The 12781-nt window shown below is 52.8% G+C and overlaps 1 protein-coding gene across 1 annotated transcript in view; it reads right to left on the bottom strand.

Annotated features, from left to right (window-relative positions):
* LOC136005931 (hydrocephalus-inducing protein-like) overlaps window positions 1-12333 on the bottom strand; it is a gene marked incomplete at its 5' end in the record, with an annotated part of 46691 nt that extends 34358 nt beyond the window's left edge. Inside the window, 7 exons of the mRNA XM_065663821.1 lie at window positions 253-352; window positions 4110-4300; window positions 5758-5882; window positions 6735-6934; window positions 7484-7618; window positions 10764-10883; window positions 12244-12333. Of these exons, the coding sequence (XP_065519893.1) occupies window positions 253-352; window positions 4110-4300; window positions 5758-5882; window positions 6735-6934; window positions 7484-7618; window positions 10764-10883; window positions 12244-12333 (961 nt within the window). The remainder of the gene's footprint in view (window positions 1-252; window positions 353-4109; window positions 4301-5757; window positions 5883-6734; window positions 6935-7483; window positions 7619-10763; window positions 10884-12243) is intronic.
* Window positions 12334-12781: the final 448 nt, after the last annotated feature.

The raw sequence follows: 12781 nt of genomic DNA, 5'->3' as shown, positions 1-12781 counted from the left end.
GTGTTGCAAATGCTGGCAAAGCCATGGCGGGAAAGCTTATTCCTTCACTGCTTGGTCACTTCTGGGATCAGGAAGGCAGAGCCAGGCATCCTGAGCCCTGGCCTCCGACAGGAGACCACCGGGAACCACGGGGACAGCGGCGTGTGCCAGCACTGCCCTGTTGAGCCCTCCAGAACTACATGAGGTCCGAGTGGGCTGGAAGAGTGTTTCTACCTCCTCTGTGGGAACAGGAGCAGGAGGAAAGAGCTGTACCTGAGATGTCACAGTAGACTGTCTCTTGGTAGACTCTGGCTTCTTTGGGCTTAAAGATCACATTGATTTCAAGGGAAGAATTGGGCAAGACATCTCCCTCCTGAAACAGAAGTGACAGCAAACCATTTATCTTCAAACATCACATTCTTGTTTCCACTGCAGCCCTGGAAGCCTTTATTTAGAGCATCAGCAAAGAGCAAGGAGCAAGCAACGCTTGTCAACAGGATTTACAGGAGAGCTTGGAAGCAGCAGCTTCCAAAGTCCCTCGCCTTTACTGGCACCCGGAAGGGGCAGTTTGTTCCCCTCAGAAGAGACTGAGCTCTTGCTCGCGGATTTAAGTCTGGGCCACGCTACCAGTTTCTGCAACTCTCTGCTGCTCTCGCAGAGGATCCTGGCACTGGTGCTCAGTCCCAGGAAGCCCTGCCACACATTTCAGGAGGCATCCCTGGTTTCTATAGGCTCTCACTTCCTGCAACTGGTTTAAGGAAAGGCACCTCTCAGCTTTACACGGGCTGCAGGAGCAACCAAGAAGAGAACAGCAGCCCCTTCCTCGGAAAACAAAATAGAAAAAATAAACTACTTTCACCCACTGTAAAAGAAAGAAGAGGTTGGGATTATTCCAGGGTTTACTCCAAGATGAGAAGGGATGCTGCGCTGCTCAGACAGCAGCCATTCTTCATCTCAAGACCATGCAAATACTCAGAAGGCAGGCTCTGGCTGATTGAAGGCCATGGGGTTTTTGCTGGCATCACCAGGAAAGTGAGCAGTTTTCTCTACCTATCTGCAGTTGAACTCAAAAAGCCCGTTTAAACCTGCCAGCCTCGTGTCCAGGCTCACAGACGACACTGGAAGGGAGACTCAGACGTGGTATAAATCCAGGTTTTAGGAAGGGATTGCTGTGCTTGGGCTCAATTTGGCCTCCTTTCCACCCAGGACCATTGCATTCTGCAGGTCAGTATGTGAACTAACAGTGCACCAGTGTCCTTTCTTCAGCCCCGCGCGCTACGTGGGAATGTGTCCTTACGGAGAATAACTGATACCTCTGAACACTGTGAGGACACTCATGAAGTGCCCTTAATTCACAGCCCTTGCAGCAGAGCCCAGCCTGGGGTCGGCTCTTGCCGCTGTTCAGAAATGCTTTTTGCAACAAGTGCCCCTAGCCTCACCAGAAACCGGATGTCTCCTCTCTTGGCACATCAAGCAGCTGATGTGGGATCTGCCAAGGGACCTCCTTCAGAGATGAGAAGGAGGAGGAGCAGCAGGAAGGGAGGTTCTCAGCCATCACTTACCATGGGCACAATGGTGAAAATATCACTGCAGAAAGGCATGGAGCCTCCCTGCACCTCTGTCCCCTGGTTCTGGGAGCTGCAGATGGGAAGGGAAGGGTGTTCTCTGAGAGGGGGGACCAGCCCGTGCTCCGTAGGAACATCAACCAGCTTGTCCTCTTCCAGCCTCTGCAGCCTGTGCCATGGGAGAGACGAACCAAGCAGATAATTGAATAAGCAGCAGATTTGCAAAGCCTGTCGTGTCAGTGCACGAGCAGCAAAGCACTCGGCGAGGAAGAGCAGCAGCTCAGCACAGGGCTGACCCTGAGACACAGGCTCCCACATGGATCCCATTACTGCCGTTCTTCCCAGCACAGCAAGGAGTTTTACTCCTCACTGACGAGCTAACAAGAGGTTTCTTAAAGCTGGCAGCCCTCAAGAAAAAGCCTCCTGCATTGGGAGGGGAGAAGCAACTGGCTTTCAGCTGCTCGTTACCAGCATCACACTTTTCCCCTTCCCTTTTGCACCCACAGGGGTGAGGAGACAGTATCTGCACTGCCTTCCACCAGAGGATCCCGGTGCACTTCCAAAGCAAAGCAACGGATTTGGGCATCCCATCACTTCAGTGACACAAATGGCTTTCTGAGCATGAAAACAGAGGTGCCAAGAGACGAAGGCACTCTGCCCAGCATCACCTAGTAAAGAAGTCAGGACCAGCATCTCTGAATGCAAACCCTACGTGGAATCTTGAACCACCTCATCTTTTCCCTCGTTTTGGCCTCCACTGCAGAGCTGTGATGCACTTAACCTCTCCCTTTATTGGCGGCTGCAGCAGAAATCATTCTAGTGTTTAAAGACCACAAGCGGGAGATGAAAGGGGAGCCCTGCTGCAGAGCGGTTGCTCCTTGCTGGCACACTGCTGTCCCCCCTTCACGCTCCAGTCCCCTGGCCATGAAGAACCAGCGGGTGACAGCACTGGGGGACCAGGGGAAAGCTCCACGTGCAGCAAATAGAGGCAACGCCGTGTGAACGATCATCACCCAGCTAAATCCAAACGCAAAGAGAAGGGAAACAGGCAAGGACGTTACTTGCTGCACACACACTGAGCCTCGCGCACATGCTGTGCATGAGGAGGGCTTCCACACACTGGCGTGAGCAGCCCTCAACTCAAGCTCCGTCAGCAGGCCAGAATCACATCCCCAGAAGCGCTGCAGGAGGGACACCTTCTAATGGGCCATGTCTTTTGGGGTCACATCCCAACACAGGCTCCTGCACTGCCTCCTCTCAGGAAAAGGCCCTCTCTCCTCTGAGATCTCAAAAGCTTCTCTGACAGCAGGACGGTGGCCTTGGACCATCCCCAAAACTACGAGTAAGGAGGAACCAAGCGTCGTGCTCAGAGTCAAGGACAGAGACTGGCACGACAGCAAGTCTCATACGTAAAAAATCAGGTTGAAGTGAACTCTGGGGAAAGCTGGTGGCTTCTGAGGGGACAGAGGATCACCCAGGGTCCAGTCCGAGACAGGCAGGTGGGGAGAGATGCTAAAGAAATGGTCCAGGGAAGAATCAAGGCAAGCTCACGAGATTTTCTTTTAACTCAGTGCGTTTGCACAGAACTCACACACTGTGTCATTAAAAACAGACAACAGTGGAAAACTAGTTCTGGCCTTTGAGGCATTTCTGACCTAATTACGCTGAACTTGATGTGCTCAAAGCCCTTGAAAAGTGCTGCAGTTCAAGGCAGTTTCCTGATCAGCTCTGGGTTCAGACTAACTCCTGTATATCTGCACCCATCTGAGCCTGAAAAGTCGCACAAGGATTGCCCAAGTCACATAAGCTTTAAAGTGTCATTTCCAGTTCATCCCCCCAGGCTGTGAGTGTTTCTCTGCTGCCTGAAATGGCAATTTCAAAGCTTCGCCAGAGACACCCTTGGAAGAACCTGCCCCATCTCTCAGCACCACGACGACACAGGTTGCTGAAGCCCAAAAGCACTTCCAAGTCCTGGCTGCCCTCCCTTCCCCGCAGAGCCCTCCACATCTGCCCAGCCTATGAGGAAGGGGAGAAACACCTCGTTGGGCCAGAAACCAGGACACTGAAAGGCAATTCCCCAGCCTACGGCAGGACGGCCTCCACCTTCTGGGCCAACCAAGCACTCTACCCTGCCTGTGACTGGAAAAGGAGCCTGCCAGCTTATCAAAGAAGAAACTGCTAGAGTATCACAGTAGCTGTGCCACCTGCAGCTCTTCAGGGCTACTGCTCAGTGCAGTCCCAGGTACCGAGTGCTGACACCTTCCTCAGCCTCATGGACCCTCCGTAGTGCACGGATCTCTGAACTCAATAGTTTGCCGCTCCCAAACGTGAGTTTGCCCTCTCAGGCAATCCAGTGATTGCACTCAACCTTCTCTCCCCAAAACATCATCCTCAGCTGTAGCACGGCTGGGACCGCAATGGCAAGGGTTAAGCTCCACGCTGTGCATGGGTTTACGTGCCCTAATCCGTTCAAAAGCCCCAACAGCCCTCTGAGACCGTGTGTTAGTTTTCCCCTGGGGCATCTATCTTTCTGAGACGAATCTCTCAAACAAACCTCAGCTTCTGCCGCTCCTCCTCTTCCTGATCAACAAAACGCTTCCACTGGAAGTGGGCCGTGATGGCACTCTGATTGTGGATGACCAGGGATCTTAGCTTTGACAGCGTGACAGAAGTCTTCTCAACTGTCAAGGAGCTCTTGTCAAGCCTGATGTTGACATTTACAGCTGTTCCACAAAGGCTTTTGTGAACATCTTCACCTGGAACAAAGCAAAAGCAAGTCTCGCCTCATCTCACTTGCTGACGGAAGTACAAGGAATAGAGCAATCTGCAGGCAACAGAAGAAAGAGCTGCAGTTTTGAGCTGCATAAGCAGTTCCCCGGATCAGGACACTTAGCATATCCTGACAGCTGCACATGCTACAGCATGAGGATGTCCTGGCACCACCTTAGGCACCTTATTTTGGGGGTCGTTCGTGGAGATGTATCTTTTCAGATGTGCCCGGGTGCCCTTTGGGCTGCCATCCCACTCAGGTCACAGGGAATTCTACATCTAAGTCACTCAGTGATGGTGAGGAGCGTCACCTCAGCCATGCCTTGCCCAGGGTCTCCTGCAGGCAGGAGATGCCCCCAGTGTCGTGTCATCCTCATCTCCTGGTCCTGAAATATTGGGCATAGCTCTGATCTCAGAACCCAAGCGGGAGCATTTGAAATGCAATGGAGAAGGGCAGAAACAACAATGGAAACTACAGAGCAGCTTCTGTGCTGAGCTCTGCACTCAACAGGCTGCTACTGGGCCCTCGGATCCATCTCCCAACTCCTTCTTTGGCTCCTGCTACGGTCACAGCCAGGTGCCTCACCACTGCCCGCACATTCTTCCTTGTCAAACGTGCTGCTGTTACCACTTCACCACCGGAGAAGTGAGTCCCTTCACTAGGGTAAGTGTCCTCTGGAAGGCTGGAGACTTACTTCCAGCACCAGAGCAACACGCACAGCAGCACAGCCATTTCAAAGTGTTTCTCCAAGGTGGTGTTCACGACCTACCTTCAGACATCATTGCACCCTCACATTAGTGACTCCAGCCAGCCCTAGCAGCAGCTTGCTCATAAACCTCACCACTAAAGAACTGCTGCTAACAAGGCGGTTTCTACAGAATCATTCCCAGGCTACAGCAAAGCTCAGAGCACCCTAATGGCTACCGCTGCCACAGTTACTGCTCCTCCTGGTCACAAGTCCTCAGCATGGCCCAGCTCTCAGCACAGCACCAACTGTACCCATGCAGCACATCACAAGAAGAGGGTCTCTACCTCAAAGGCCTTCCCGGGAACTGTAACACAACAGATCGGGATGAAAAGCAATGACCCGTCAGGAGAGCTCTAGGGGACAGGTTGCAGGCTCTTCAGAGAGCTCTCTTGCACGTTAAAAGCCATCTCCTTTTCAGTCAGGCTCCCTGCTGTGAGTTCTTCTGCAATGGAGCACCCAGAATATTCGCCATCGCCCCCGGTGCACCGTGCGCAGGAAGATCTGCCTGCCTTGTTACAGGCTGAAATATTCCAGCACAGGAATATCTGGCAGCCAGCAGGGGAGCTTTGCTCTACTCAGCGTGAAGGAACCTTGCAGAAGGGATTCAACAGGACAATGAAGCCACCAGATGATGACAGACAGCGCAGACAGCGCTCTGTTTCGAAGGACACACGGAGGGTGCACCACGCGCTTACCTGTGTCATAGTGAACGATCATTGGACTCGTATAAACACCGGTCTTTGGTGGGTGGAATTCCACCGTGACTTCCATCGCTTCTCCAACGCCAAGAGTCCCAATGGAGGGATCCACAGAGAAAGGGCTGCAACACAAAGAGAGAGATCAGGACTGTATGGGAGATCCGGGCCCTCCGTTAAGTTTGCAGTCTAGTTCGCTTCAGCTCACTTGTGCAAGCAAGGAGCAAGCAAACCACAGTCGGTACAAGAAAACCAGAACATCCAGGATCAGAAATAGAGCGGGTGACTCTCCCTGCTGAAAGAGAACCAGACCTCAGAAGATCCCGCGGTATACCACGACCCCAGCCCCCCACACTCTGCACCCAGTTCTCAGTTCTCAGCTCTTCACCTCTGCACACGTGCAATCCAGTTACTCAGAATTCTGCTTTTTTGTGTAGTTCACTTAAAACTTTCCTAATGCTTCCCATTTCTTTATTGCAACTTGGGACTGAAATAGTTCATTGCCGAAGTTCGGGAACTCTTAAAACCCTTGTCAAGGAGCTCTCAACACACGCTCTATTACCCAGTAGAGTAGTTGGCAAGCGCCTTGCAAATAGATGCTAGACTTCACTGGGTATTTACTGTGGTGGTGCCTCTCACCAGCTCATTGCTTGCCTGTTTCTTGAGGCTGTGTTTGGGATCCGTGACCTGAGCCCCTCGAACTGTCCTCTGCCACACAGCACCTTCTTCAGCAGTCAAGCTGCCTTCCTACCTTGCCTCTTCCAACCCAACAGCATCAGACCTGCAAGATGCTGCGTTGGAGACACCACTGCAGTGTAAAACTTGCTTGCAGAGCTTTCTCAAAACACTGCAAGCAATGGCAAACCCCACGTGTCCTGCCCATCTCCAGCACCTCAGATGCTCTGCCTCCTTTTTCTCACAGTTTACAAGCCCATGACCACGCAACAGCGTTTTGCGCAAGGGATGAGCTCCTTTACCTCAGAGTGGTGATGCTGTAGCAAGCCTCCCGCTTCCCCACGTTGCGCACCAGCAGAGTTTTCTGGGTGCTGAACCTGACTGGACACTCGGAGAAGTTCAGCTGCTCAGGGAAGTCCAGGCTGGCTCGGGCACCTATGGCTCGGATAGGCACAAAGAACTTCTCCCTCTCTGTGATGATGATAAGCTCGTCGAAATAATCCTGCAGGGAGAGAAACAATCTCAGCACAGTGCCTTTAGCACCATGCCCATGGCAGAAGAAGAGCTGCTGGTTTCTGTGACTCTCACAGTAGCATTCGGTAATGTACATGCACTTTTTACCTTCATGGCCTTTCATTACAGATTATTTCACAAGCAGGGGCAGCCAGGGACCATGGGGCAGATCCTCTTTAGTCTCTACAGGCATGCTGCCCGAGGGTAGGCCAGAGTATTGAACTACATTTAAGCAGCAAACAGAAGATGAGGAAAAGGCCATGCACAGGCAGCAGACTCTCAGCCCTGAAGCCAACAGACGTTACGTTAAATATTCCACCACTGAAGGGGAAAACAGCCTGAAACAGGCAAGAGCCTCCAGCCTATGGGAGCACAACCTTCACCCCCAGGGAAGAGTCTCCCCCAGGTCTAGATCCAGTGCAACTCCACTGAACGCAGGCCACTTCTTCAAAACCCACACCACATGCCTGCTTTGGAACCCAGCCCTGCAGGTTCACCTTCCCCTCAAGGCGCCATCTCTCGGGACCTCCACTCTCACCTTGTCCTCATCAGGTCTGAAAAGGATGCGGTAGGTTGAAGACATGCCCGGTGCTACCTTATAGTCCTCATTACTCGGGCTGATCAACTCGAAGTAAGGAGAGTTCCCCAGGATGACGTTCAGCAGACGAGGAACCTGCAGGGAAGACACAAGTAGGATTTTGTCGCTTGTGGAAACATGAGAAGGGACCAGGACAGGCCATGTGACATCCTTCCTTACCACCTTTCCAAAACACTTGTAGCTCTGAAGCTACACGCACGTAACACACGAGGGTGGACTTGAATCCCTTCTGCTGAGCTACACAGCTGCAGCACAGAGACAGTAGGAACAACACGCCCTGCTCTGAAGGCAGCAGGAAGGAGATGCAGTACCTCAAGTCACCTGCGAATTCAACAAGCCCAAAGAACATGCTTGCTTCTGCCTGCACACATCCATGCAGTCATACCTCTGGAGGGGGAATGTATTATCTGAAGGCAAACCAGCGTGCGTTATACGGGGAGGGAAGGAAGTCACTTCTGACACACCAGGGTGGAGCGGGGTGGTCAAGCTGCGGTGCTAGTCATGGCGGTGGACCAGCAAGAGAAGCAGACCACAGACACTCTGGGCTTCCTGAGAATAAAAGCTTACCTCAAGAGCAAAAGGACGAGCGCAGGAAGACAAAAGAACAACCCCAGGAAGAAGCAGATGGCTAAGAGAATTTAAAGGGGGCTGCAAAGCAGCAAGGGAGATCCGTAATACAAGGAAAGGCTGGTGCAGAGATGAGAACACCCAACGTGCCTCTACGATGGATACCACAGGCACGGAGACAGCAAACAGACATTCTCTAGCACACAGGCAGCAACGCCCCAGCACCCAATCTCATCTCAGAAAGCATAACAAGGAGACTTTGAATGGCAGGCAGCTCCACTGATGAACACGACGAGCCTTGGAAAAAATGGAGGCTCATTCTGCACCCCTGACCCAAGCCTGGTGACCCATGGCCAAGGCAGCCCTGGACGCTCTAAACACCCTTTGCTCCCACCAATGCCCTGGGGCAGCAAGCTCCAGGAGCCCATTTCCCACTGCAGCCACACGTTCTGGTCGCCAAGTCCCTTGGCACGTGAGCCCAGGTGGCAAAGATCTTCAGCAAGAGCCACCCAGGATGCCTCTGAGGGTGCTGAGGAGCAGCCTGAAGACAGGAAAGCAATTCGACAGCAAGTAGGCAAGAGCAGTAAGCATAGAGTGCAGCACTTCCGTATCGGAGTGAATACAGAGCACCTATTGGGCTCGATTACACTTTGCCTCTGTTACACATTGCTGCTAGCTGCAGTTTTAGGGGGTAGACAACCTCAGCTACCACGCAGGATACATCAGTAGGATTCCGAGGAATGTGGGAAACTCGTGAGACAGAGCACAATGTTCCTTTTCTCCAGGACATGACCAAAACCCAGCAAAATTAGAACATAATGAACTCTCTTGGGATTAGCAATCTTTGTGCATTTAAATATGCCAAGGGTTTTCCTTAGAGCTCATCTGCCTTTTACACCAGGGCTCTCCGACGCCTGAGGTTGTACCAGCTTCACAACTGATTCATTTTGGGTAAAATCAACAGTTCACACACTGCCTCCCCTTCACAGGGCATAGAAATCCCAAGCTGCAGCTGTTACCAGTCTATTACGTTTTATTGGGAATGGCACCAACATCAATGCAGGTGTTGTTTTCCACTTGGGAAGCACGAATAGAGCAAATTCACTGTTTGCCTCTTTGCTGGTACTTGGCAAAGGCAAACATTCTGAGGTGCTGCACGGATGAGGGAGCAGCTGAAGCCAAAAGGCACAGTGGGAATGAAGCAGAGCAGTAGGAAAAGAGAAGCTGAGGCCCATTTTAATAAGCAAAGGGCACACCTGCAGCAAAGATAGCCCAAAGTCACTGTGAACCACACCAGTGGTGTCCCTTGGGCATAGGTACCCACATTGCAACTTCCCAGTATGCCCAAGCTACACCAGGAATGACACAGTACTCTCTGGGAGTAACTGAGGGACCATACCTTCATCCTTCCTTGCCAAAGGCTCTTCCATGCTCTACCACGTCCCTGTAAAACCTGTTATATCAGGAGATACTCTGACTTCTCTTGCTGTTCCTCCCCCTACATTAAGCCCTGACGGTGTCACTCCTTTTGTCCCCTCCTTTGTTTCTCCCAACAGGGAGATTTGAGGAGGGCGTTAATTCACCTGCACACTTCCACCTCCCCCCCGCTCCCCGCTGTGCCCTCCTCTCACACACACGTCTTGCTCTTTCTTACACAACCGGATCCTGAATTACGCCTGTTTCTCACCTTTCTCTGCTTCCAGCACACTTCCTCTTACGTACCAAGAGAATCCCTGTGCGGAAGAAAGCGTTCCGCGACAGGACGTTGAACTCGGCCCCTTTCCTCCCTCCTGTCTTTTCCCACCAGCTTGCTCTTGGCACATGCCTCACTGGAGCAAACGTTTCCCCAGCTGAAATTCAAAAGGTCTCCATTTCCCCCTCTACAGCAGAGCAGAACAAAGTTGCTGCCACTTCTCAACTTCTCCCTGCTCATTCTTCTTAGGAAATCTCAACAGGATCACAATCTTTCCCGTTCAAGTTGGAGACCTTCAGGAGCACATTACCCTGCCTGTGCTGGGATTCTCCAAAGAGAAAGCACAGCCACGCTGGCTTAGAAACACCTGAGCAGAACCAAACTAAGCTTAGCAGGAGCCTCAAGTGGCACCTCAAGTCCTCCCCTTTAACTGCTGCTGCTAAGCCAGCCTGTTTCCCCTGCTCTTCCAAAACACCCAGCCTGGAGTGCTAATGCCAGGAGTTACAACTTACTCCAGCACAAAGTGGAGAAAACTCAAGCCCTGTGCTTTGACACGGAGTTGCACACAGGGGGCTCAACAGGCTGAGAGAGGGAAACATGCCCTGCCAGAAACCAAGATTAACCAAGGAGCCACCGGGACATGGTGCACACTCGCGGTAAAGCATGACAGCAGGCAAGCACTGCCCAGCCCTCGACATTCCCATCAGTCCAGGGCTTTCAAGGGGAAGCATGCTGGCTCAGAAAGCTCCTTTGGCTTAGTTACCACCAGTGCGCGGCCAAAACCAGCGGCAGAATCCCCAGCATGGCAACATTTCCCCCATCTTGCAGAATCACGCTGCTGAGACATTTTATTCTGGATGCGCTGCGCTGCAGCAGGTAACTTGCTCTGCTGCACACCACGTGAATTCCACTGCTCTCCTCCTCCAGCCCAGTGCTCAGCCTCCACAGCCCAGCACTTACCCTGTCGATGTTCCTCAGAGCTAGCGCCGCTATGTAGAACTGGCGGGGAACGTAGTTCTCAAACACCACCTCGGATGGGAACGGCTGGAACAACCTCTGGTCCAGGCCAACTGCTGAGAACTGCAGATGCAAGACAGAGCAGAGAGAGCTTCAGCTGCTGCCAGAAAGATTAACGAATGAAGATCCCACACTGATCTCCAGTAAATACAGTCTCTTGGTGAGTACATCTGCCCAGCTCACACTAGGAGATGGGAGCCCACCCACCTCCGCTCTCAGCTCACAAAACGTTTCTGGACCATGTTGAGCAGCCTCAAGCTAAGAAGCTCTTTTGCAGGCTGTTTCTCCAGCTGCCTTCTCCAAAAGGCAAAGCAGCGCCCACCTCCAGCAGAGCCCTCTGCTAAGGGGCTCACTCAGCTCCAAACGCTTGCTGGAACAGTCACGAGCACTCAGGGAGCAAGCAAAACCCAGGAGTTTCCAGGAGCCTCCACAGGAAACAATTTGCAGGTGAACTTCCCTCTGAGACAGCGAGACTGAGTCCCACGCATCCCAAATACCTTTTTGGTTTTTTGATGCAGACCCGAGACACCAGTCGGAAGACACCAGTACCAGGGAGGAAAGGCCAACAAGAAAGTAACAGGGCAGGAGGGAAACAGACAAATGAGGTGAATGCTGGATGGGGATGAAGTTTCAGCTGAAGTCTCAGCATCACGGGGCAACTTGAGCTAGACTGCAATTCGTATCCCCTTTCCCCACGAGCTTTAAGTTGATGCTTCACTGTATTCTCTTACTGCTCGTTTCTTGAACACCGCTGCAGAAGCAGCTCTGAAAAATGCACGCAAAGACCAAACGCTGACCCAGCAGAGGCAGTACTTGGAGATAATTCCTCCCTGCTTGCTCTCCCCTCTCCCAGCTGCACTGCTGTCACTCGAGAGACACAGGCAGCTCTCCCGCTTCTCCACAAAAGCCACGCTCAGGCCGAGCCCAGTAGCTGTAGCACTGCCAGTTATTTGGGCGCCCGTCTTACGTGTTCCCACCTCCTGTGCTGCCTGGGGCAACCCGTAACCGATGTGCTACATCAGGTCTCTTGCTGGCAGCTTTCTGCTCAACAGCCTACCTCAGTCATCCACCCACCTGGACTGTGTGTTAGACTGAGCAGTCCTGCAAGAAAAGCAGCTTTGAACATCCATCTAAGAGAACACTGATCCAGGCAAAGCGCATCCACTCTTCTCTGCCCAGGAAAACCCACCCACTGCAGCAGAGGTTCCACTGCCTTTGTGCAGACCAGGACTTCAATGGCTCATTGGAGAAATGTGTTTTTTGCCTTTCCCCCAGCACAAAGAACTCCACCACCACCAGTTGGAAATGACGACAGGACCTCATCACCAAGCTGCTTGGGTAAGCTGGAGGCAAGGCTGCCACAAGCACGTGCCCTCTTCAAATGTCACATCAAACGGCAAGGAGAAGAGCAGGGAAAGGCTACCTTTTGATGGGAGACTTCACCCATGTCCCGAAGCTGGGTAGCCCGGGGCCGCCTCATCTCCCGAGGGCTGGCCAGCCTCTGCCTGGTGGTGAGAGACTCTTCTGCCTCTCTGACCAGCTTCGGATTACGAGATGCTACCACTCTGCTCTGGAATCCATCCGCCCTTCTGGAGGACCTCATGGGCCGGGGGGTCTTGCCACTGGCCATGTCGCAGAGGTCGCCTGGAAGAAGCAACAGTTGGACAATCCACAACCCCAGAACCTTAAAACCCTGGACCCATGGAACCCTGGAACCCCGCAACCTCAGGGAAGGGCTCTTAAAGCTCACCCAGTTCCAACCCCCTGCCACGGGCAGGGACACCTTCCACTAGGGCAGGTTGCTCCAAGCCCCATCCAACCTGGCCTTGAACACTGCCAGAGATGGGGCAGCCACAGCTTCTCTGGGCAACCTGTGCCAGGGCCTCGCCATTCCTGGCACACCCAAAGGACACAGCTGTGTCTCCAGCCTCTGGCATCCTTCCTAAGCGGAGAACACAGGG

This window comes from Lathamus discolor, chromosome Z (assembly GCF_037157495.1).
Source record: "Lathamus discolor isolate bLatDis1 chromosome Z, bLatDis1.hap1, whole genome shotgun sequence".
In the NCBI taxonomy this organism is placed as follows: Eukaryota; Metazoa; Chordata; class Aves; order Psittaciformes; family Psittacidae; genus Lathamus; species Lathamus discolor.
The sequence above is the reverse complement of the archived record's forward strand: the minus strand, read 5'-3'. Positions and strand labels throughout refer to the sequence as shown.